The 25329-nt window shown below is 45.0% G+C and overlaps 1 protein-coding gene across 15 annotated transcripts in view; it reads right to left on the bottom strand.

The window, feature by feature from the left end:
* ZNF185 (zinc finger protein 185 with LIM domain) overlaps positions 1-25329 on the bottom strand; it is a 91869-nt gene that overhangs the window by 21957 nt on the left and 44583 nt on the right. For 9 of the 15 annotated variants that reach the window (XM_059732630.1, XM_019481893.2, XM_059732623.1 and 6 more), the window contains 11 exons: positions 24927-25007; positions 23188-23256; positions 20208-20297; positions 18221-18304; positions 11243-11347; positions 10486-10581; positions 9858-9956; positions 8829-8924; positions 5990-6088; positions 4848-4970; positions 3061-3153 (listed from right to left, as the gene is read on the bottom strand). In XM_059732630.1, the coding sequence (XP_059588613.1) occupies positions 3061-3153; positions 4848-4970; positions 5990-6088; positions 8829-8924; positions 9858-9956; positions 10486-10581; positions 11243-11347; positions 18221-18304; positions 20208-20297; positions 23188-23256; positions 24927-25007 (1035 nt within the window). The remainder of the gene's footprint in view (positions 1-3060; positions 3154-4847; positions 4971-5989; positions 6089-8828; positions 8925-9857; positions 9957-10485; positions 10582-11242; positions 11348-18220; positions 18305-20207; positions 20298-23187; positions 23257-24926; positions 25008-25329) is intronic. The other 6 variants (XM_019481894.2, XM_059732627.1, XM_059732631.1 and 3 more) reach the window with 4 other exon arrangements.

The raw sequence follows: 25329 nt of genomic DNA, 5'->3' as shown, positions 1-25329 counted from the left end.
CCCTAAGTCTCCCCAAAAATCTCCCCAAAGAAGCCCATCCCATAATCCTGGTGAAGGTGTTCTTTCACCTTCTGATTAAATAAAATTAAATAGCTGATTTAAATATGCTGTTTATGGTCATTTCTATAAAAAGTTGGGCATCAGGCCCTTGGTCAGGAAAGTAACCCCCCTATTATAACATTTTTTCTATGGGAAAATCAGATTCGACTTACATCGTTTTGACTTACAATGCCTTTTCCAGGAACATAACCCACCGTAAGTGTGAGGACTGCCTATATTGCTAGTTTCTATTGGAGAGGATAAAACAACTCAAGAGGAGATGATTACAATAATTAATTTAACCAGAAACATGGACACCTTATATCTAGCCAAATTCAGTTCAGGCTCAAAGTGCTATGTAGCTGTAGGATATTCATATTTGTTTCCTGTGGGTTTGACAGTGCCACCTCTAGACCACGAGTTGGATCTTTCAAAGGAAAGACATTAAAATCCGTTAAGTGCATCCAAGATTTTTTTGGTGCAATCACAGTTAGAAGAAAAATTCCTTGCGACAGTTCTTCACTGGAGAAGGTCAATAAGGAAACACTTGGGAGAATGAGACATAGGGGATTTGGAAGTATTGTATTATGTCATATACACACTTTTTCTCCCAAAATTGCTATGTGTGTTTTAAGCGGGGAAGCTATTTTCTTCACTGTGCATGCCATGCAGCTGCCAGGGTGATTACCAAGATGGTAGAGTCCTGTGTTAACCCTCTCATAGCTATAGCTGTTGACTGAAAACTGTAGGTTGTACCTCAAGAAGCAAGTGAGCTGCTGGTAGTATCTTGATGAGGCTTGTGATGTGGAAAAAATAGTTGATATACAGGAACTTATATAAAGAACTACTTATGGTAAAAGTTTGTACTGCCCTTACAAGAATCTGGGGCTCAGCCAGGTGTGACAAAGTAAGTCCTTTTGGAAACAGTGTTCAGGAAGTGTGGCATCCCAAAAGATACTCTGTCACACCAGCAATTTCCTGCCACCTGCTCCCTCACCATTGCCACCAGTCAGCATTGACTCTGGAAAGATTTTTTTTTTTTATCTTCCAAAATTAGGTGTGTGTTTTATTCAGAGGCATATTGTATGCAAGAAAATATAATAGTTTGCCTTGCAGACAGACTCTTCCATAAATGCCCATTTTAAGCTTTTTTTAACCTTCACGTCTGAGGAATATACTGGTTCAGTCTACTATCAGAGATAGGATATTGGATCAAATAGATCACTAGGGATGTGTCCCTACGATCAGGAATGTGTTCCCTTAGGGACAAACAGCAATGGCACAATATGTGCTGCTGCTACTTGTCCCCAGGGAATGCCCATACCACATGCACTTTGGCGCATGGCATGTTGCCCTGGTTGGGGTACAGGAAGTTGAGGTCAGCAATTATGCTGGCTGCAGCAGCCTTACCTGGGGTCCGGGGAGCTTCTGGGAGCTGCAGCCATGGTGATCCTGCAACAGATCGGCAGCCAGAGCATGGCTCCAGCTGGCCATGGTCTGGTTTTGGACAGCATCCAGTGCCACCATGTGCATCACCCTACTTTTTTTAGACCTGGGTTTTTTTGATCCTGGGTCAAAAAACACCCCCATGCTGCAAATTAGCAGTGCAGGGAATGCCTGAATGTGCAGCATGTGTTGCGTGCAGTGCTGCATATGGGCCTGCAGTGCCATATATTGCAAGCCCACACTTGTCTGGATGCGCTCAAGGGGAGCATCCAGACAATCATACACATGCTGGTACATAAATACCAGTGACACATATTTGTGCTGCTGCTTTGTTTCCCAGGGCATGACACTGCATGTGTGCTCCAGCATGTGTAATTGTCCTGGGTAGGATAGGGGAGGCTGGGGCCAGCATGTGTCCTGGGGGCCTCCCAGGGCAGCAGCAGCACTGATCTGGCTGTACAGGGCCTGACTCTGGACAGCCAGGCTCCATTTCTGGCAGCACATGCTGCTGCTGTGTGTACCAGACCACTTTTTTGTGGCAGTTTTTTTGAAACCAGGATCTCCTGGTGTCAAATTTTGATACCATGGTGCAAGTTAGCAGCACAATGAATGGTTGCACGTGTGCTGCATGCAGTTAGAGATGCTACAAACCACATATGCGCACTCCTCTGGATGTGCCCTAGTAAGTTCTAAAATGATTATTACAATGATCCATTTCTGGTACAGGAAGCTTGATATCCCATGTTAATGTGGAAAGATCTGAAAATAGGATGGATTCCTGCATGGAAAATTAATTTATTTTGGCATTTGGGGACATCAAATCTTAAGATGCTGTTGGTGTTTCTATCCTGGAGTCTTAGTGGGGTAGTTAGTAGCCATTACTTCCTAACTGCTAACACTATTGTGGGTTTCCCATCTAACATGAATAGTAGTACACTTAGTTGGAGATAGTTACGTATAATGTATCAGCAAAAAAAGAAAAATGCTACTTTCTTTTATAACCAAATGTCATATATCTTTTTATAACACAAGGGAAAAGCTATAGAGATCTTTGTATACCAATATCCATATTTCTAGCAAGAATACTAATAGTCACTGGACACATCTATATGAGACGCTGACTGTGTAGTAGCCTGATACTACTGTACAGTAGCATCTTGTGGCAAAAACCGTGCTGAGATGCGACTGCGCAGCAATATTGGCTGCTATGCAGTAGCATCACTTGAAAGGCATTCGTTGGTGCTACTGTGCAGTAACTCCAGTTACTGTGCATTTATTTAGTACTTGCTTATACCAGTAATAAATAAATATGCAGTAACCACTGCACAGTAGCATCTCATGTAGACACACCCAGCAAACGTGACTATTCACTCACTATAGACTCTCACTAGTTTAGGATTTTCTGGCTTGCTGACATGAGAGAAGATATGTTATTTTGGGACTTTCTGTTCTATACTTGCCTGGTGCTAAAAGTTAACACAAGAAACAGGTATTTCCAGGCTAAAAAAACAGAACAAAACACAAGTATGGTTTAGAAAAGCTGCAGTCATGCATTTAGTACTCCTGACTGCTTACTTTGTTAAGCTTAGTTTCTGCTCATTGCCCCCTGTCAACCTCTCATATCTTGTGTCTCTGCTAATGCTTCTCTCTTTGTTAACTGGGATATATCTGTAAAGAAGAAAAAGATAAAGTATTTGGTATTGGAATAAACTTAGAAGTCAGTTCTGAGCATGAAGAAGTGGCTAAATAGGGATATTATATCAGCATTCCAATAGGGAGATTAAGCAATAGCTAATTACAGAGTGGGAGGAGTTATTTGACATGGGCTTTATGTGATGTTTAGTCACCTCTCTCAATTCACTGAATGGGACTGGTAAGCAAGAGATAGGCTTCTCTTACAAACTGTTATGCAAATGGATTTGGCTTGAACTCCAATGACTCCTGTAGAAGCCAGAAAAATTCACACCACAGTACTCTGCATCATCTTATGAAGGCCAATGCATCCTGCATTATCTGGTGTCCCCCTTCCATTTGTTACTACTGCCTACAGGTACAGAAGACTGTACCTGTCTTGCAGAAGACAACACTTGATGACCCTCAACCACAAACCAGGTTTTAAGATTCTCAAATCTGTTTTAAGGCTCCGTTTCTTCCCTTCCAAAATATCTTGCACCAAATGTCTCTTGCCCTTGCATACTCTTTTTGTCATAACTACACCACTGTTCCACCTACCCCTGGGAGTCAGCTTCTGAACACTCCACGTGGGATGAGACCCCACTGTTAATGCTCGTGCTAGTGATGGTGCTGCCCCTGGGGCATGACATGGATATGAGGAAAAAGATCAGTATGACTTCTGGGAAAAAGAGCTGCATTCCTGCTTTGTTGCATTGTAGCATGACAAGAGTAGCTTTCAGGATAAAACTTTTACATTGAAAAACAGGGATGACAAGAAGGCAACCAGAATAGGCTCTGGAATATCAGTGTGTTCAGCAGACTCAACACAACAGGTTTATATAGGGAATCAAAATAAAGGTCAAGATATAGGCCCAGAAAGGGTTCCTATTGGTACATTTGTCTGTATATCCTTTTGGACCAAATCCTATCTTCAGTTGCATTCAAGTAGCTCCATTAAAGTCAGGGGAGATTTAGGGGGCAAGTGGGATCCTTTATAATGGGAAGTGAGAACAAGGAATTCATACTTTATTCAAAGTGGCCTAAAGCATAGCCAGAAAGCTAACTGAAGCACGTGAAGTTCTAAATTGCAATCTGCAGCCCTCACCATTTGAAGAATGGAGGTACTTCTGCAGAGAGTGTGAGAGTCACAACATACATTGCCTATTGGGATAGATCTCCACAGGCAGCCCCTCAGCTGTCTTTGAGAAACAGGCAGTGACATTTTGCTCCACACTGTGAGCACAGGGAGGACCCTGAGGCTTTGGGCAAATTGCCAAAGCAGTCCCTGACCTGGCAATATTTGAATGTCTCTGATTTAATTAATACAAATGACATAGATATTTCTCTCCAACTATAGCTTATCATGCACGAGGCAGGGGAGAGATGTATCTTACAGATTAATTGAATCAGTGAGCAACAGCTCACATCTAGCATCTGATTATGCAAGCTTATGAATCTCCGATTCAGTTAATCTATAAGGTGCGTCTCTACCTCCCCTTCTTCTGACTTCAGAGTAACGCAGGTATCTGCCTCTCATCATACACTGATAACAGTGTCAGCCAGCAAACAAACAGCCAGGGAAAGGTCTGCATTTGTTTATGTACATGGCGCAAATGCAATAAATTAATCCCTGCTATTTTGGGCTGAGACGTAACAAAAGACAGGGGATCCATTCCTTCACTTCTTACTTTGCCATGTTCGGGTCAGGCTTAGCATGCTTTCTGGCAGGTAGAGGCTCACTTTGAGTGTCATTTGTAGCAGGTACTTTCAGATTCTCAGTATCTTCAGTATTGCTCCTGAAACTGGAAAACCTATGGGGAAAAAAAATCAAGAGTGTTTGTTTAAGGATGTGTGAAAAATGACTAGCTTGAACTGTGTGAAAATCCATTCTCAAAGCAGAATCATCAGGCTGGAAGCTGGAAAAATAGTTAGCTAAACCTGAGATTTAAAAGCTGCCCTAGGGATTTAGAAGCACATTTTCTAACTGAAACTGATGCAAGTTGTGCATGTAAATCCCTCAGCTGGACTTCAAAATTTCAGCTTGATATCTATGATCTGTGACGGTTTCAGATGGAATGTACTAGCCACTGAAGCATGTCTAAGTGTCAGATTTAGTGTTGCCATGACTCTTTCACTTGATACATGCTCCCACATAAACACACACGCATTAAACATACAGTCTTAGTAACATCATTGCAGGCCTGGGTTATTTTGGGATAAGTCTCTGTAACCCAAGACGTTCTGTTTTTCCTTGCTGATATCAGTAGGGTTGCAGGATATAAGCGACTCAAAGTAAAAAACTTGCTATTTGACTTTTCTTTAGACACTATGAGCTCCTATATACATGTGCAGAGACTGCTCCAACACGCTGGAAATCCAGCGCGTTGGAACAGACTCAATCAAGTCCGCTGGAGCACAGAAATCGATGCACTCTGGCAGCCTTCCGCGTCATGTGTATCAGTGTTCTTGTACTAAAAAAAAAAATGGTGGCGGGGCACTTTGAAATAAAACACATTTGATGAGCTTTAAAGTGCACCACCACCATTTTTTCAGCGTGGGGATTCTGACACACGATACACAGGTGCTTTTAATTAGCATGGTTTTCCAATTAAAGGGCCCAGTGCTGCATCCCAAAGCGTGTGTAAAAATGCCCTAGTTGAATATTCATTGTCCAAACTTCCCTCCCATGATTCTGGAGTTAAAGTTGCCTATCACAGAGCATCATGAAAAATAAAAAAGCCTCACTACAAAACAATGGGATACTTATATATTTTTGGTTAGGATAGGATGGAAGAATTAGTCAGTCAAATAAAACCTATTGGCTCCCTACCCTCTTGTGCTCATTTCTGCTGTGTAGTAATCTGTTGCTTGAGTCTTCTCCTGTCCTCTCTCTTTGCTAGTGCTTCCCTCTTCATAAGCTGGGATAGAGCTGGCAAAGAAAGAGAAATCCCTTTAATACAGTTACTGTCAGTACCTAAACTACTGGAGGGCTAAATGCAATGTACACAGGAGAATTCAGTGAAGATCCTGTTTCAATAGAAGATATTTCAAGGATTGCTGCTTCATTCTAGGATACTAAAGTTGTGATAAAAGTGCCTAATACTATAAAGCATGGAATGTTTCCCAAGAGGTGCTGAACATCTTCATTTGCTATGGAGTTCAATACCAGAGTAGAGACCTTATCATAAGACAAGTCAACTGCTTGCGTATCACACACTTGGTTTTTGTCCTGTTGTTCTATATCAAAGTAGCTCCTTTCTGATTATACCTGAGCTTTATCAGGATCCTACCTAGAATTCTCTTGATTTCCTGGAAATTAATGCACTTCTGCTTCATGCTCAGTACTGACTTTATAATACCATAAGAGCTATAAATATGTTCCACAGAATTTCTAGTTTAGTGTCCAAATACTGTGAACTTGGAACTGTGAAGAGTGCCAATGAAAAGCTGAAGAGACCTTTACCCTATATGCTGGCCTGCTTACTTCTGACTAAAAGAATTCTTTAAAAGCAGAGGAGGACAACCCCCATAGCAGTAAATAATGAAAGAGGAGGGACTACATACATAATGAGTGATTAGTATGTATTTATGTAACCCTTCTAGCATACCAGTTATGTGCCATGCAGTCATAATACATAAAAACATAGTAAACTGTGACCTGTTTGTTCTGCATTTGCCTGAGACAAATGACAATGACTCGTCCCCTAGAGTTGTCCACTGAATTATGGATTCTCAGATGGTCACCTTGGATAGCTGTGCTTCTGACAGCTAAAACAATCATTTGTACAATGGTAACAGCTTTAACTAATCCTAGCTGGTATATCCCAGGTGCTATATCTTTTAGCCTTGACAAATGAATGATGGTTTTCAGGTCTTCCCAGACGAGCCAATTGTAGGTTTTCCCCTTGTCCTCTGATTTTTTTGTCATAATACCAAATACTGAACTCCTCTTTCATGATCAAACTGAGCATCATTTGCTTACATCTGGCCTTTATAATTGCTGTCTATGGCAGTGACTTTGTTCTCTTGAGAATGAGAGCTGGAACTGCTAAAGAGACGAAAGACATTATGGAAACAATCTAAAGAAATGAGCTCCTTAGTAAAAGATTTTCATGAGAACAGTGTTATAGTATAATGTAAGCGATGGGGAATTAATATAAATGATGAAGTCTCGTTTCATAAAACAAAATTAGCATGGATTTCTTCAGAGAAGAATGTTTAATTTCAAATGTTTATAACGTTGAAGAGCTCAGTGTTTTATTAAAATTTTAGTTTCTTGGGTAGATGTCCACAATGGTGAGAAGAGAGCTTCAAATGAAGGGATATTGGCCAGATAAGTCTGCTATAGTGTCTCACTTCAATGCACACACACTGAACATAGTGTTCTGCACAAAAGGAAGTTGTTACTGTACTCTGCTTACATACATATCAGATAACTACATAATTCACTAAACTGCATAACACAAAGCCAGTTCCAAATCTTTGCCCTTGGCTTACATTACAACAAACACTGATTTCCTGAATATTAGTTAAATGCATAAATCACTTAAGAGCATGGCATCTTTTGGCTCTACTCTAGCTAACTGCATAATAATAAAGGGGAGGCAGCTGTTAAAGGGCCAATACTAGAAGTCTTGAAAGTGATGGCAGCTGGTAGTTTCAGGCAGCAGCAGAGCTAAGGGTGGGTGACCAGGGCATGAGCCTCAGGCACCAATTCATAGAAGGTGCTGCCATACCATGTTGCCAAATTCAGTTTCCCTGTTGCCCCTTTTTGCTGATGCTGGAAGTTAGCAGCACTAGAGGAAGAGTTGGGCCAGGGCCAGTTTCAAGCTTTGGTCATAGGGAGCGTGGACATGAGACATTCACATCTGATGTGGTAGTTTAAGGTGTGCAGAGGTTGTGCTGCAATAGTCCCAGTCGTAAAAATCATGCCTCCCCTCCCCCTGTCAAGGGAGAGGCCACTGCTGCAGAGGATGTGATATTGGTGCAGCCAGCAGGTTAACTGTCCCTCTACTGTAGCTGTTGGCTTTGTAGCCACTGAATTTAGTGCTGTCCATCATTGGTAGAGATGGCAATTGGCATCACAGGAGTGAGCAGCAGTAGTGGCTGCAGTAAAGGGCTGCAAGAGGGTCCCTGCTGTATTAACCCTTTAGCTACTGGCCATGCTGACATCTCCCCCTGAAGCAGCAGTGTCTCCCACTGCTTCAGAGGAAGGGGAAAGGAACAGGGAGGGGTGAAAGGGTGCTGATGAGGGCATTATGACCTCTAGGATGTAACCCCCAGGCTGCCCAGGACACATGCTTTGCTGGTTATGTTTCTGGTTTCAAGACTACAAATGCCACAGCTCTGACAACAGTGGAGATGTGGCATTGTGTACTTAATTAGGATTGCTTATTTAAGTTTAGGTAACTATATACCCTAGATAAGGGCAAAGCCTCTTTTCAGGATGGAGGCTATGCACTTAAATCAAAGATACTGTATGTGATATCTGATTATTTATTGGGAATTGGACAACAGGAAGCATTTTGTCAATCACAACTGTGATGGTGCTTGTTAAGTCACAGTCCCATTTCTACTTCCAAGACTTACTGCTGAGTATCCTATTGCTATTCCTTGCCCTCAGTTTCGCTGACTGGTGACATTAAAAAACAGTCCCATCTCTCCTTTACCTTTTAAGATCAAATTCTTCATCATCCAGATGCACAGGGACTTTGTATCGAACCTCTTGGGTAATAGTGCTGCTCTCTCTTTCAGAAGTGCTCAGCCTGCCAAAGAAGGAGGGTTACTCCATTACATAAAGTGCCTTGGAGACCAAATGGTGGGATTAGAATCTGAAGGGACTAAATCCTTTGCAAAATATTTGCACAGAATGATTCATTTTGGGGGATGTATAGACAATAAGTATGGATTATGGAACCCCCTTGTTAAGCATCTGGGGTTTTCCTTCCCACAGTACTGTCATGATTGTCACTAGTGGAAAGTATCACCCAGAGAAATCTGACCCAGGGTCAGACTAGAAGGGAGGATGTATAAAGGTGCAGTATTTGGAATGAGAAGATATCCTCTCTTCTTAACTCTCCCACACATTTACTGTGTGTCATTTGGCAAGACGCTCTTAGCTCACTATATCTCGGTTTCTTCCTGGGTGAAATAAGGGTAATAAATATTTGTTTATCTCCCACAGAAGATTAAGAGGCAAAGAACATCCCTGTTTGCAAAATGCATCAAAGTTCTAGGGTGCAGGGTTCTACAGAAATAGCCATTATTAGTACTTCTGCTGGAGTTCATAAAGGAATCTCAGCACAGGCACATACCCCCAAGCCTAATTCTAACAAGCATTACATTTGTGTAAGCTCCACAGAAGTCACAGGGAGTTCTGAATGGGCTGGAATGTGCCAAAGATATACATGTAATGGACAGATCATGGAGATACTGTATTGCTCTTGGGAAATAGAAAATCATTTCACTGCAGGATTTGATTTTTGTATTGGATATTGTATGAATATTTGTTGTTTTAACTGACATCCTTGGCAGTGAACTTGGAACTGCAGTATCTAATTGACCAGAATATAATGTTCTGGACTTTCCTCATACTAAGGGGTTAGTAAGTAACAGATACAAGCTTTGGGCAAAAGAAGAACTGAATATAGTGTCAAAATTCATCCCAGCAAACAGGTTCTTGCCCCTTGGCTCCTTACTCTGCGCCATTCCGATCAGGTTCTTCATGTTCTGTGGCTCTAGGACTCCTGTATCTGGCATCTTGGGTGCTGCTTCTCTCCTCATCATCTGGGACAGCTCTGGTAAGCAAGGAAAAGCCCACTTAACTACAACCTCAGAGAGCTGAATTACGTCCTGAACCAGTTCTATGCGCTGAGGACAAAGAAAGATTCTTTTTGTGCCCAGTTGCACTGTTTAAAGGATCTTTCTATGGGGATCATTTCATGGGCTTAATTGCATTTCAATGTACTCATATTTCAGTCACCCTTCAACACCTCTGTTGCCATTGCAACATTGTATTGTAGACCATATCCTCTCCATATTAGTCTTGGTTAAAATCTAAGGGATCTAATCTGTCTAAGCGCACATCCACAGGAGAAAAGAGCCAGAGTGTTAAATCTGAGCATGCAGAGAAGGGCTACAACCCAGACCTTATTCAATGTCTTGCAGCTGGGATGCAGACTTTTGAACAGTTTCCATTATCCCAGTTCTTGACTGATAGTAATAAAAAGACTGAGTCCTTTTATGCCTTTCCAGAGCAGCTGGACTTCACATTTTCCACGGTCTTCATATTCTCTGGTAGATTCAGTAAACCCAGTGCTTTCTTACCTTTTAATATTATATTCTGTACCATTCTGATGTGCAGGGACTTTGTATCTGGTGTCGTTAGGAGACGGAGGGATATCCGCAGACTGTGAGCTGGACCTGTCAAAAGTGGAGAATTATTAAATTGCTTCACTGGTTGGTGAAAGTTGTTCAAGTGGTTCTCAGATGGCATTCATAGGAATTACTGTTAGGAGTAACAAGCCTACACTTTTCAAGCCTAACAAGCCTAGAAAAATAGCAAGTAACTTGAGTTAGAGTACTGATTTCCTTTTAGAAAAGCATTCCTGCTACCTCTACCCGACAAAAATAGAGACTTCTAGAAAACACATGAGGTACTTATGTCTCAAACAGAGCAGCTCCTCTTTTGGTTCCCTCCTCCTATTCATCAAAGACTTTGAAGCCTGCTGATAAAGCCCAGAAAGAATCTCTTAGGGGACTGTTAGCCTGCATGGCTAGCAACAACTCCAAGGCTTCTTCTTGGAGTAGAGTTCCTAACATGCATCTGCGTTTGTCTTCCATCCACAAAAAGGTTAGAATGGTGTCACAAGACCACACTTAACTTCTGAGACCCTTTAGTGGGACAAAGTAAGGAATTAAGACACAAAGTGAGGGACTCAGGAAAAGAAAAATGCTGGCTGTAGGTAGATTAAATCTTCTAGCCTGGTTGATTCTCCAGTAGAAAATCTGAGTAGAGATGATTTATTATTAATATAATCAAATCTATACTCATGGCATGATGAATGCACTCCAAAGCTCTTACCTTGTGAGGTTTGAATTTGTGTCCTCCAGGTGCACAGGGACTTTGTACCAGTGGCACAGCTCAGTTGTAGCATCAGCAGCACCAATCCCATAATGGGAACTGGACCTGCAAAGAGAGAGAGAGATTCATGGCACCTTAGAAGAGAGACCGGTAAGAGTCCAAAGTTACAATATCATTGATAAACAATATATTCCTCTAGCTCCTTTACAGACATGTAACTACCCATCAGCTATATTGTGCACAGCAGACTGCACATTATGACATTGCATTGTTCAAGACAGTTTCTGGATGCGAGTCCAAGAGACAAATGCCAGCATGGGAAAGGAGATGAAGGACCATAACATATTGTGAAATGATGGGACAGAAGGTGGTGGTATGAAGTGGGTATGGGGATTCAAGCAAAGATATTTCCAAATATGTTGGGGCATTCTACAGACCCTAGTTTCTACGCCTACAGATATGCACACAGTGAAGGAGCTGCTCTGTACTCCTTCTGGCTTATTTCAGGGGAGATGATAATGTGTGGAACTTCAGGTCTTTGGTCCAACACTGTATTTGTCTGTTTTATTGCTTGGTCTCTGTAGGAAGCAATAAAGCATATCAGTAAATAGCTTGTTTTGACCTCCTGCTCCTCAGTACCCCATATCCTGCCTTGGTAATCATTTCTTCAATTGTGCTCCATGACACAAATGTTCTTCCCCTCTGACTATACAAGTATTATTGTACTAGAATGCTTCACAGCCACTAGTGGATTTATCTTCACAACAGCCCCATATGGTAGGGAAGTATAATTAGTCTTATTCAATAAATGGTGAATTGAGACAGTAGAATAAGGATATGTCTACAAAGCACATTGCAGCATCTGGGTAAGTTAGTGCTATGATGTTAATGTGACTACACCATTTCTAGTGAGCTATTTCAGATACTTCTATCCGGCACTACCCTAAGTGACTTCCCGAAGGTCACAGAGAATCTGCGACAAAGATGAGAATAGAAATCAGGCCTTCCAAGATTTGTCACAGAGCTATACAGTGCTATGATGACATGATTATATTTTCCAGAGGTAATTAAGGCAACAATGAGAAGATAACAAACATTGATCTGGAAGGGATAAGTGAAGATGTGACAACGTGGAAGGAGATGGAAGGCTGTAATTAAGGTGGTTATAGCCACCCCCATCCCCGCCCATCCAAAGCCTGTGAGACCAGAGAGAAAGAAAAGAGATCACTAAATGTTACTGGCACGGAAATCAAATTCATATGTTGTCCTCCCCGATCCTTTTGAGCTAATATCCCTTACAGAATAGAGTATTCTCTATTCCGCAATGTTGCACTGGCACAATTCAAAACTGAAGGGGGTTTAATATATCACTTCTTTAAAAGCTGCTTTCCACAAGGGAAGAAATTCTGTGGCATGGTTACTAATTAAAATGACAATGGACCTCTGAGGATATCTGAGTCAGGGTCCTCTCCTGCTGTTCAAGTTAAGAACCCATCTGTCATATTCTTTATATCGACTAAAGAGATTGCTCCCAATTCAGAGGCATCAAAGGAATGCTACCTCTTGTCAGAGGAAATGGGATCATGTTTTTCGTCATGCACGGTTGGTCTGGGGATGCTTTCCTTCTTTCTATCATAGGAAAAAAAAGTGACAATGAATGAAGAGACTTCAGTCTTTGTTTTTGTGCCTCCCATTCACCTTCCTATCATTAGACAAGCTCACCTTCAAGAATAGGGTAAAAAACATACAAAGACAGCTATGTAATCAGTTCTTCTAAGTAAAGAGAGTCTGGTTTATTTTCATAGATTCATAGACATTAGGGCTGGAAGGGACCTCGGAAGATCATCAAGTCCAGCCCCCTGCCCCAGGGGCAGGAAGTCAGCTGGGGTCATAGGATCCCAGCAAGATAAGCATCCAAATGTCTCTTGAAGGTGTTCAAAGTAGGTGCTTGAACCACCTCCGGTGACAATCTATTACAAACATTGGGGGCTAGGACAATAAAGAAGTTCTTCCTTACGTTCAGCCTGAAACGGTCATGGAGGAGTTTAGGACCATTCGACCTTGTCATCCCTTGGGGCGCTCTGGTGAACAGACATTCCTTGTGAGCACCCCTGATAAACTTATAGGTGGCCACCAGATTACCCCTGAGCCTGCACTTTTCCAGGCTGAAGAGTCCCATGGCTCTCAGCCTCTCATCATAAGGTCTGTTTTCCTGACCTCTGATCATGCACATGGCTCTCCTCTGCACCCTCTCAAACTTCTCCACATCCTTTTTGAATTGTGGAGCCCAAAACTGGATGCAGTACTCCAGCTGTGGCCTCACCAAGACCAAGTACAATGGGAGAATGACATCCTGGGACTTGCTTGAGAAGCATCTATGGATGCAAGCCAGCATTTTGCTTGCTTTACTAGCTGCAGCATCACATTGAAGGCTCATGTTCATCTTGTGGTCAGTCATGACCCCCAAGTCCCTTTCGTCTGAAGTGCTAGCCAGTGTAGTACTGCTGAGCCTATAAGCATGCTGCGGGTTTTTCCTCCCAAGGTGGAGAACCTTGCATTTTTTGGTGTTAAATGCCATCAGGTTCTTGTTTGCCCACTTCTTGAGACTGTTGAGGTCAACCTGGATTGCCCTCCTGTCCTCAGGTGTGGACACTTTACCCCAGAGTTTGGTGTCATCGGTGAACTTGGCCAGTTCACTTCTGACACCAATGTCTACATCATCAATGAAGATGTTAAATAGTATAGACCCTAGGACAGAGTCTTGAAGGACCCCACTGGTCACAGGGCACCACAACAATTGACTTCTGTCAACCACCATCCTCTGGGTCCAACCACGGAGCCAATTCCCCAGCCAATGAATCGTGGTGAGGCCAAGGTCGCAGTTAGCCAGTTTTGCCAAGAGGTGATCATGGGATACCAGATCGAAGGCTTTTTTAAAGTCAATATATAGGACAATCTCTTCTCCCTTGTCCAGGTGATAAGTCACCTGGTTGTAAAAGGAAATAAGATTGGTCAAGCAAGACCTACCTGCAACAAATCCGTGCTGGCTATCCCTCAGGATGCTGCTGTCAGCCAGACTGTTAAGAATAGCCTCTTTGATAATCTTTTCCAAGACTTCCCTGGGATAGAGGTCAGGCTGATGGGCCTGTAGTTTGCCAGATCCACTTTCCTCCCTTTCTTGAAGATAGGCATGACATTGGCCTTCTTCCAATCTTTGGGCACTTCACCAGAGCACCAGGAGCTCTCGAAGATCCATGCCAGGGGCTGAACTATGAAGCTTGCCAGGTCCTCGAGTACCCTGGGGTGTAAACTGTCAGGGCCGGCTGACTTGAAGGTATCCAGCCTCTCAAGGTGTTCCTTCATGAGGTCAGCATTGATGGAGGGTAAGGAATCTCCCTCACCTTGCCCTGTCCCATAATGGGCAAGGGCATCTCTTGGGACTGGTGAAAAACCGACGCAAAGTGCCCATTTAACAAGCTGGCTTTTTCCTGGGTGCCGGTTGTCAGTTGTCCCATCTGGTTTAGCAAGGGTTCAATGTTACCCTTGCTTTTCTTCTGACTCCCCACATATCTAAAAAAGGACTTTTTATTGTCCTTGATACTTGCAGCTAGTTGGAGTTCCATTGCAGCCTTGGCTTTCCTGGTTTGCTCCCTGCAGGTCTGGACCAGAGCAGTGTATTCCTCCTTGGTGGTGGATCCCATCCTCCATCCTTTGTAGGTCTGTCTTTTTAGATGCAGCAGGAGGTCTGCTAGCTCCCTGAAGAGGCAAGGGGGCTGCTGTGCCCTTTTGCTGCCTTTCCTCTGAGACAGGATAGACTTTGCTTGCGCATCCAGGATTGAGCAACCACTCATCCTGAACTCCCCTCCCCCTTGGGTTGTGGCCCTTTAGCGCCTGACTGACAAGCCTCCTTAGCTTGTTGAAGTCAGCTTTCCTGAAGTCGAGGACTTCTGTATTGCTCACTGACTTGCCAGCTTTACGGCAGATGGTGAAGGTAATCAGCTCATGGTTGCTGTCACCCAGCTTCCCTTCAATCATTAAGTCATTGATTAGGTCGTCCCCTCTTGCCAGTACCAGGTCAAGCAGCACTTTACCTCTCGTCGGCCCATCGACTTCCTGCATCAGATAGAGCTCATCCACCCACAAGAGAAAGCTTTGTGACCGCTCAGATTTGGCCAAGTGCTCTTCCCATGAGATGTCTGGGTAGTTGAAGTCTCCCATGACAACCATGCACCAGGAGCGTGTGGCCTCAGCCAATTCCCTGGTGAACTCCTGGTCAAGGTCTTGATCCTGGGTAGGAGGTCTGCAGTAGACTCCCACCATTGTGTCCCCTGTGCCATGTTCCCCATGGATTTTAACCCAGAGGGTCTCCAGTCGTCCACCCTGGGCAACAATGTCAGCTTGCAGGGATGCGTAGCTTTCCTTGACATAGAGAACTACACCCCCGCCCCTTTTGTCCACTTGATCTCTCCCGTACAGGGTATAGCCATCTATACCTGTGGCCCAGTCATGGGTGGAGTCCCACCAGGTCTCCGTTATCCCTATGACATCGTATTTATTTGCGTTTAGCAGGAGGACAAGTTCCTCCTGTTTATTCCCAAGCTCCTGGCATTGGTATACAGGCACGCCAATGGGGGGCCCTTGACTTGCCTATAGCTTGTTCCAAGGCTGGGGCAGGGGTAGCTCTCTTAAGTGCGTTGGCCTGTTGGCTTTGCAAGGGTTGCTCAGCGGGCCAGCAGTGGCAATAGTCCCCCCATCCCCCGGCAGGCTTAGTTTAAAGCCTGGTGGAGCAGATCAGCCAGTCTGACTGAGAAGAGCCTCCTTCCCAGCAGAGAGAGGTGGAAGCCATCCCTTCCCAGCAGCTCACTGTTTTATATTTTATAAATATAAAACGGTTATATTTTAATAGGTTGTGATTTTGTGAAGAGTGAAGAAGGCAGAATTGACAGTCAGTTTATCCACAGTACAGAAACTTTCATTGCAAGCTTCCATCATGTGCTTCTTCACAAACCAGTTTTGATAGAGAGACAACTTTTAGGAATAACAAGAGAGTTGGTTGGGAATTGCTGGCCCCTCCCTGGCTGAGCTGGTAAAGGGTTAATGCTTTTCACTGTTCTGGAAGGAAAAGAAAATACTGAAAACATTGGTTCTACTAGGCAATAGTTTAGTACAGGGCTTGAAGGGGGACCTGATAGCTGTTCCTCCTAAGAGGAGAAGCCATATAAATGAGTCAAGTCTTTTAAGGTGTGAGTGGGGGAGAGGGAAATCAGAGATATTTCTAGAAAGGAACAGGTATATCTGTGGGGAGGGCAACATTTCATCCATCACCTCTGGGTCAGGGGTATCCTCCCTGTTTATGCCTGGGCCTGCAATCTGCAACCTTCCTCCTTTCTCTTTCTTCAGCAAGGAAGAATCAGGCATATAAAACTACTTTGGGATCTTTCTTGATGAAACATGATATACAAATAAAAAGTTTGATGCCCATCTGATGCTTATTCAAACTTACATAAAGGGTAAGAAGAACAGTGACAAACCACTTTCATTTAGAGGTATCGACAGAACACCCATAACAACAATTCTGAATACAATACTGTAACAGGAGGGCGGACAGGGTTGCTGTGCTCTCCCTTGCCGCCTCCTTACCATGCCAAGCTGCTGACTAGCACCCTCAAATTCTCGCCCACCACGACTTTGATGTCATATATATTTTATGGAGGCTGCCTTTCGTCCTCTTGGCCACAGTTCTCCTGTTATCACTAGTCCCATTCGTGTATTGGGTGTTCTGTGCACCCCAGCCTTATGGACTATGTGTGGCTCCAACCACCCCTGTCCCACGCCCCAAGCCTCGCAGATGGAACTGACGTTGTTCAGTCTCTCTCCACGCCCTCTCTAGCGCTCGGGCCCTCCGCAGCCCCATCTCGCACTGTGCCCTCTCTGGCGCTTGGCAATTGCTGCCCCCTCTCTCTTGGGGACTGGGGTTCTCATGTTGCTGCAGGTCCCCTATGAGGCCTCCTCCATCCCCTCTTAGCCTCACCCAAACTGCCGGTCACAACAACAAACATAACACAAGCCCCTGGGCTATAACATAAATCTAAGCCATCTGGCTCCAACCTTGTTCTCGCCACACCAGAGTTGCTTCATCTGTCCCCAGTCTCAGGCCATACCTGCAGTTTGGTCTCTACGCATTACTCATTCCAGCAGGGTTCCTTCCCCCCTTGGCTGCCAGCAGGGAACTCCCTCCATGGCCTCCAGCCTGTGATTTATATAGGAGCCAGGTCCTACCTCTTCTGGTCAGCTGACTAGGCAGGTGTGGGTCACTAGTTCCCTCTAGTTGCCACAGCAACCGACACCTGAGGAGTTATCCCGGCTCCAAGTAGCAGGCACCTTACTGCCCTGCTACAAATATGTTTCCTGGGTAAGGGCGGGCTCTAAGCAGTACATCAACTGAGAACCAGGTCAGAACCCCATCCTGGTTACATCTCTCTCGCCAGATTGTTGGAATAAGCCTGATTTACTTGAATGATATTTCATTAGAGGGAATCCGACATAGGCATAAGGCAAGTTAAATGGAAAGCCTGATAGACAGAGTAAGGCAATAGGCTAAGGTTATGTGGAGAACAGAAAATCTATTTAATGAAGGACTTTTAGATTTCAAAATTTATTTTAGTTTTGGAGTAAATCCTACAAATGTATGCATTCTCTGTGAAAGATAACTGTGAAAAAATGGTTTGCTCACAATGTTTCAATTTTGACTTTTTATATTAAAATAAGGAAACATTTTCAAAGGAAAGAAGCTACAGTATTTTGTTTCAGAAGTGTTATAATGGACCATTCCATTTTCCTCCTAAATGAAATCTAATTGACATTTTTGCAATTCCATGAAGCATTTCAATTGACCTGTATTTCCTGAAAGCTCCAGAGCACATGTTCCACGAGAAGCACAATGCTCATTTCACTGCAGGCATTTTACACTGACTCTACCTTTGACTTGCAGAAAAGGTTGTGGCTTTGGTAACCAATTCATCCCAGGAGATCAGATCAGGCTCCTCCTTAACCAAGTAATCACTAGGAACAGAAACATAATAAGACTTGACCATATAATATTTGTGTGATAATATAATCCGTCTGAATCTCTGATTCTCTGAATCAGCATCAAATCTTCGGATTTGGCCAAATCGAATCTGGGACAGTAAGCCGAATCAACTAATTGAATCACTGTCCCCAATTCAGGCCGTATCCAAATCCAAATTGAATAGGGCCCGTTTCACATACCCCTACTGTTCATAACAGTAAGAGTATAGTAAAGAACTGTCACGGTATGCTAGAGTATAGCCTACTCTGCCAGACCATAGACTTAAGTTACTGTGTCCATTTCCCCCTTTGCCAATTGTTCCCTATAGTGTATTTTTCCCCTCAGGCTTTATCCTTTCTGGGATCAACTGAGTTCAACTTATTTCCTTTGGGGAACCAGCTCACAGTCTAAAGGGTTCAACTGTTATGAATGGTAGGGGTGTTTGAAACGGGCCCTATTCAATTTGGATTCAGATTCGACCTGAATTGGGGACAGCGATTCAATTAGTTGATTTGGATTACTGTCCCAGATTCGATTTGGCCAAATCCAGATCTGAAGATTTGATGCTGATTCAGAGAATCAGCGATTCAGACAGACACAGCTTTAAATGTTTTTTCTACATACCACGAGGTACCCGACATGGCTTGTGAACATTGCAATGCTGGGGCAGACAGAGCATACCTCAGGAGTTCAGGGGGGGCCTGCGTGCTCAGTGGGGAACCCAGAAGTGGACCGGAAGTACTTCCGGTCCACTGGGGAGCACGCGGGGCGGCTCCCAGCATCTCCCCTGCTCAGCGATCGGCCGTGGGGGGACCCTGGGTGCTCCCTAGACCCATGAGGCACCAGTCGCTGAGCCCAGGGGGTGTGTGGGGGGGGGAGCCCCCAGCACGCTCTCTGGCGGACCCAGAAGTGAACCAAAAGTGCTTCTGGGCCACTTCCGGGTCTGCTGTCGAGTGTGCTGGGGACCCCCCCTGTGCTCCTGTGGGATGCTCCATGTGCCCCAGCATCACAGCATTCACGAGCCACCTGCTACCTAGAGGTATATACAAAAAACATTTAAAGCTGCGTCTATGTTCGAATCGCTGAATCTCTCCGATTCAATTTGGAGAGATTAAAGGGTCCTCTGATTAGATTCAGATTTGGGAATTCGGCCACCGAATCAGGCTGAATCTCCACTGAATCAAATCAGGGACCAAAGCTTCGCACAGCCTTAATGAATGGCTGTGTCACTGAGCCAGTGAGTTAACTGACCATAACCACAAGAAGCACATTCAGACAAGCGCAGTCAATGTGGTATGTGGCACTGCAAAACTTGCTTGTAGCACCATAAACCGGACAGTCTGTTGTTCTCCATGCTGTAAGAGTGTGCTGCCTGAGCGTGCCCTGTGCCCTTTTATTTTTCTGCAGGTTTTTCTGACTCCTGGATATCCAGGGATCAAAAATTAAAAAAGAGCAGAAAAAAATTTGGCTCAGATCAGGCTCAGGCAGCATGTTCTGCTAACAAGCAGAGCCAGGCCACCCGGAGCCACACTGCAGCTGCCAGCCAGGCTCTGAAAACAGGATTGCTGTGGCTGCAGCCCCAGGACCCCAGGTAAGGCTGCTGGGGCCAACAGTGCTCGCCCCAGCCTCCCCTACCACCCCTAAAGGGAGAAGCCATATCAATGAGTCAAGTACTTGGCACACGCCAAAGTGTGCATGGCACAGGTGTTCCCTGGGAACAAGTAGCTGTGCTGGAAAGTGCACCGCTGCTATGTGTCCCTTGGGAAACCAAACATCCCCGTACATCTGGATGTGCCCAAGGGGTGTTCTACAATCGTGCATTTGCTATAATAACAAAACACAGAAATGTATTTATGGATTCCCACTAAACAGATATCAAAGTAGTCTAAACTCTACCTTTTCGTCAGAGATGTAGTAGCTGTGAACTTTTCTTCACTTGGAGGCATTGATTGGGGGGCACTGCTCACACTTTCTTCACAGGTAGAGCTAGTTACAAAGAGAGGTACAATTAACCTGACATGATGTCACAGATATATTTGGTATGTCCAAGGTTCTTACAGTTATTTAAGTTCAACAGAGCAAAGGAAGACTGAATTTAGGAAGCAAGGCCCAGATCTGAAGTCTACCTTTGACACCAGAAGTACCTTTCATTAAGGGGTTTTGCCATCTCAGAACCAGAAAAATATCAAATTATATTCTAAAAAGTGAACATCTAAAACATTCATTAATTTCATTTCAAAAAATATTTTTGCCCTGGTTTACACGTGTTTGTGTAGCATACATAGAGGTGATTACACAATAGCTTAAAAGGAAGTCTGACGCTTGTATATTGTGGGGGGAGGGTATAGGTTTGTGGGGGGCTGTAGGTGTGTGGGTTTCTGGGGTGAGGAAGCATGTAGATGTGTGTGTGGATATGTGGGGTGTGGGTGGGTATGGGATTTGTGGGGGATTGTGTGTGGGGGAGGGTGGCTGGGGTGTGTGAGGGGTGTGAGTGTCTGCGTGCATGGCAGTGCAAGGGATGTATGGGTGCATGTGTATCATGGGGGTGTATGTGGGACTCGCCCTACAAACACACACACACCCACACATGTGCGCATCCTCTGCCTCACCTGCGCGTGCCTTGTGCCCCCGCCTGCGTGTGCATGTGCACACCCTCTGTGCCACTGCCTGCCCCAAGCATAGCCCATCCCAGCCCCCACTGAGCAGAGCCTGGTGTGGCCTCTGGCCACAGCAGCAGCCCGAAGCAGCAGGAGCTGTACACCCGGGGTTCCCTCCAAGGTATGCGCATGATTTGAAAACTTTTTAATGCTGCACACCAGCCCGGAGAGGAGCTGGGCGCAGAGGGTGGCAGAGGCATCAGGGCTAGCGCGGGACATTTACCAGACATTTACTCAGGCAACAGCTCCTCCCCAAGCTGAGGCAAGGCGGAGGTGGGGATGGGGGATGGGGCAGGGGCAGACTGTCTCCTTGTGGCACTGGGGAACTGCACGGCTGTTTTTTTACCTTGTTGCTGCCTCCGCTGCCTCCAGTGTGCCGGGACATTAATTTAGCTACCGGCTGAGTGGGGGAGGAGTTCCTGGCTCTGCTCCTGCTCTGGCCCTGGCCCCAGCCCTGGGGGAGGATCAGGGGGTCCCCAGAACTACATTTTGTAGGGGGTCCCCAAAGATTATGGGCCAGCCCCGCATGTGATTTCCCTCTCATACAAGTTTTACACCACTGTAATTTTCTATTTTTCAATTAAGTCACTGCTGATTTGCAAAGGCACAGATGAAAAGAAAATATGGGCATATAAACACCATAGAAGGAAACCATTGCATATAAGCAGTTCACATAACTTCTAGTGGTGCACAGAACTCTTTTAGTGCTTTCTTTATTTTACTTTTCTTTGGCACAATGTTTGGGTAAAGCTATTTAATTCAACATGTAAGTACCTATAGGAATTTCTTCATCAATACACACTCAAGTATTCAGGTTATGTTGGTATCTGATTTTGTGTGAGGGGAATCAGACCCAAACCCTCTAGCTGTTTGTGACAACTGACAATTTTAACTCTTAAATCTGTTCATGAATGTCTAATACCCCATAAATGCAATACCTTGCTGCTGTCCTTGACACACATTGCAGAGCCCCATCAGGCTTATTCAAACAATACATAAGAGTGCTTAAGCAGAACTCAATTACTATTTGAGTGGTCATATGTTTGTTACACTATTTACAGGACTGAACCAAAGCGGCGCGCTCCTTATACCTTACACCGCTACACATTAGAGGGAACATTGTGTGCACCCTGTCCCACACCCCACCCTGGCTGTGCAGTGCCTGCCCCAGCCCCAGCCTTACTCCCTCCCTCATCACTGGCGGGGGGTCCAGACTGAGGCCCAACTCACCCTAGCCCATGTTCTTGCCTGTGCTCTGCTCCCTCCCTCATGGCTGGGGCCTCAAATCTGCCACCCCGCCCATGGCCCTTTCCACTGCCCCCACCAATTTACCTGCTGCCAATCACAAAAGAGTGAATTTACCTCGCATATAACGAATTTTGGGTAGAAAAGGGGTCATTGCATAAAAACGAATTTGCATATACAAAACCTACATAAGGGGAAACCTTTATCTCATTCAGGGCAGTCCAGCTATGATAAACCTGCAGGTTGTATGTGGCCCACATGGGATTAAGTTGCAGCCCCCAGGATCCTGCCAGGCCCCTGCTTCCTCCATTGCTTATTACACCTGGAGACTCTGGGCTCCCCTTCCCTCCTCCAGCTTTAACTGCCTTCCCCTGCCCCAGCGGGCAGGAAGTGAAAATGTGTTTCAGCCAGGGTAGATGAGGGTGAACCTGGGGCCATGCAAGCATGTGTTGCAGTTGGGGGGACTGGGAGTGTTCATGATGCAGCAATGGGGAGGGTGTACAGTGCAGCAAGGTGGGGTGTCCGCATAGCATGCAGCCTAGGGGGAGCCCATGGCTCACCCAATAGCAGCTCCTCGATGTGAGACTCTCACTGATTCAGTCAATGGGGTATTCAGCCCTCAGTTGCTTAGAAGTTGGACAGTCCTGATCTATTTGATAGACGGATTCAGAATCAGCACTGGAAGAAGCCACAGTAATTCAAGCTCTAAGCACCTCTTCTCTCTGTAATTGGCAGATGCACTCTCACTATTTCCACCAGCAAGCTTTGTATCAGACTAAGTAGGTCCTGAAAAGAGTAAGCCAAATAGGAGGTCTTGTGAGGGAGAAAGAGGAAGGAATAGAAAATCTTGATTAAGTGCAACTCAGCCATTATGAAGGATGGCCTGGGTGCATGACTCTCCAGCAACCACTGACAGGTGCTAGTTCTGAATGTTTTGTGTTAAGCAGCACAGATTATCCTTCATAACTCATTACCTTTTCCCATACTGAGACCTGATTTCTGCTGAGGACTTCTCATTAGGGGCCTGTCTGTCTTCACCATTTCTGCAAGTAAAATGCAATACAAATCAGTCAGAGCAGGTGCTGGAGCAAGACAGGGGGGAGGAAGTAGTTTATTAGGTTTATGATATACACAGTGCAGGGATCAGGTTAAAATGAAAGCCCATTTAGTTTAGGAGACATAAACTGCATTTTTTTGTGCTGACTTCTTAGCTGAAGGAGACAGGTGCTGTTTACTGAGGCCCTAAATAGCAGAGGGCCTCATTATACCTGATGCTGTGAGCCACACAAATGTTGAATGGCTTAGTGTTTTGGAGCAGTCACACCTTCAACTTGGTCAGCATATCTGTGGGAAGTGGCCACACCTCAATGGAACAGGAGCTGGGTTGTGCAGATCTAGAGATAACCCTGCCTTGGAGTTATGTAACTTTGAACTGCAAAACAAGTGTTTTAAGACAGCGTTTCTCAACCCATGGGTTGCAGCCCAAAAGTGGATCGCAAGAATATTTCAAAGGGTTGTGAGCTGCGGCAGGGCAGGGGGTGGTGGGAAGGCACCTACCCCTTCTAGTGGGCGAAGGGGGTGGGGGAGAGTTGTGTGACCAGGCTGGCATCACTGGGGCCAGTGCCTATGGTAACGGGTGTGGGGAGGCCCAAAGATGCTGCTGGGGCAGTAGGAGGGGCCATGACCAGGCTGCCTGGCCCCGTGCAGTAGCCCCAGCCTAAGACCGGGGCAGGGGAGTGCCACAAGCCTCTCCTCCTTCTCCCTCCATCCTGTGCTGGGGCTGGACTTGCTCTACTGCTGCTCACATGAGCCAGAGTTGCCACAGCCACCATGCTCTGGCCTGAGTAGGATGGGGCAGCTAGGGGCCCCTCTGGCAGGGCTGGGGGGGCAGGGGTCTGGAGTGAGGGACACCAGCATATAGTGACATAGCAAGAAAGTTTGGAGCCTGGGGCAAACCTGCAGTGGCAGCCTGCCCTCGCCCTATGCACAAATCTGGGGGGCACATGCCCCCCATGCTTGCCTGGGGATACATGCAGGGGCCCCACACCCTTGCCCCCCAAATGAGCTGCTTGTGACTCTGTCCCATGCCTCGCCCCAACTGAGCAATGCCTGTTGGCGCCCCTTCGCTTTGGCACCTGGGGCAGTCATCCTTCTTGCCCCTCCCTTGCTACAGTACTGCCAGCATGGCCCGGGGTGCAGTGGGTCAGACACCGGCAAGGCCAAGAGGGTCTGGCCATGGATCTTTGCAAATAGGTCCTGGTAGGAAAAAGGTTGAGAACCACTGCTTTAAGACACTTCAAGATGTTAATGTGCAGACAATCCAGGGGTTAAGAGCTCTAGAAGCCACCCAAAATTACTGTGCAACAAGGTCCAGAGCTGCTGGCTACCTACAGTCCTTACTGGCTTTAGTTTGCAGTGTGGGTGTTCTGGGTACTTGCTACCACTTAGCTTATCTTGAAACAGACTCATATCAGAGACATTTAAATTAAAACATTAACTCTTTAATAACATTATAAAATGCCTCCTCAGTTCCCTCTTTAGTGTTACAGCCACCAGACTACGGAATTTATTGTTTCATGACTGCACTGTACCGCAGTCATGCGGCTCACATACAAGCAAATTTTCTATCAACGTGATGAAAACCCAGTCCCATTGGTGGTGTGTTTCAGTTGCTATGTATTATGGTTCAAACAACATAACTTAAGCACTGTACCTGTGTTCAGTAGAACTGGAGCTCCTCAATTTAGTTTCACTCCAGGTTCTGGTTGTTTGGCTTTTACTGCCTGCATCAGTGCTACAAAATAGAGCAAAGAAGACAGTGTAGCTGCCAAGCAAAATAATTCAGCAGTGCAGCTGGTCAAAACTGTTGTGAGCATAAAGGTTTTTTTCTAGTCACATTTTTAAAAAGTAATTTTTCATTTAAAAAAAATTCTGGAAAAAGCTATGCCAATATTAACCATTTTCATTAAAAATTAATTGAAACCATTATAAAAATAATAATTTACCAAATCACTTTATTTCCAGCAAATAACAATTCTCAGTTACCCTTTCAACAATATCTCTGATGACAGAATCAGGAATTTCAAAAAACTCAAGTGAAGGAAAACAGTTCCACC

Source organism: Alligator mississippiensis, chromosome 8 (genome assembly GCF_030867095.1).
Source record: "Alligator mississippiensis isolate rAllMis1 chromosome 8, rAllMis1, whole genome shotgun sequence".
NCBI lineage: Eukaryota > Metazoa > Chordata > Crocodylia > Alligatoridae > Alligator > Alligator mississippiensis.
This window is presented reverse-complemented; position numbering and strand designations above follow the sequence as displayed.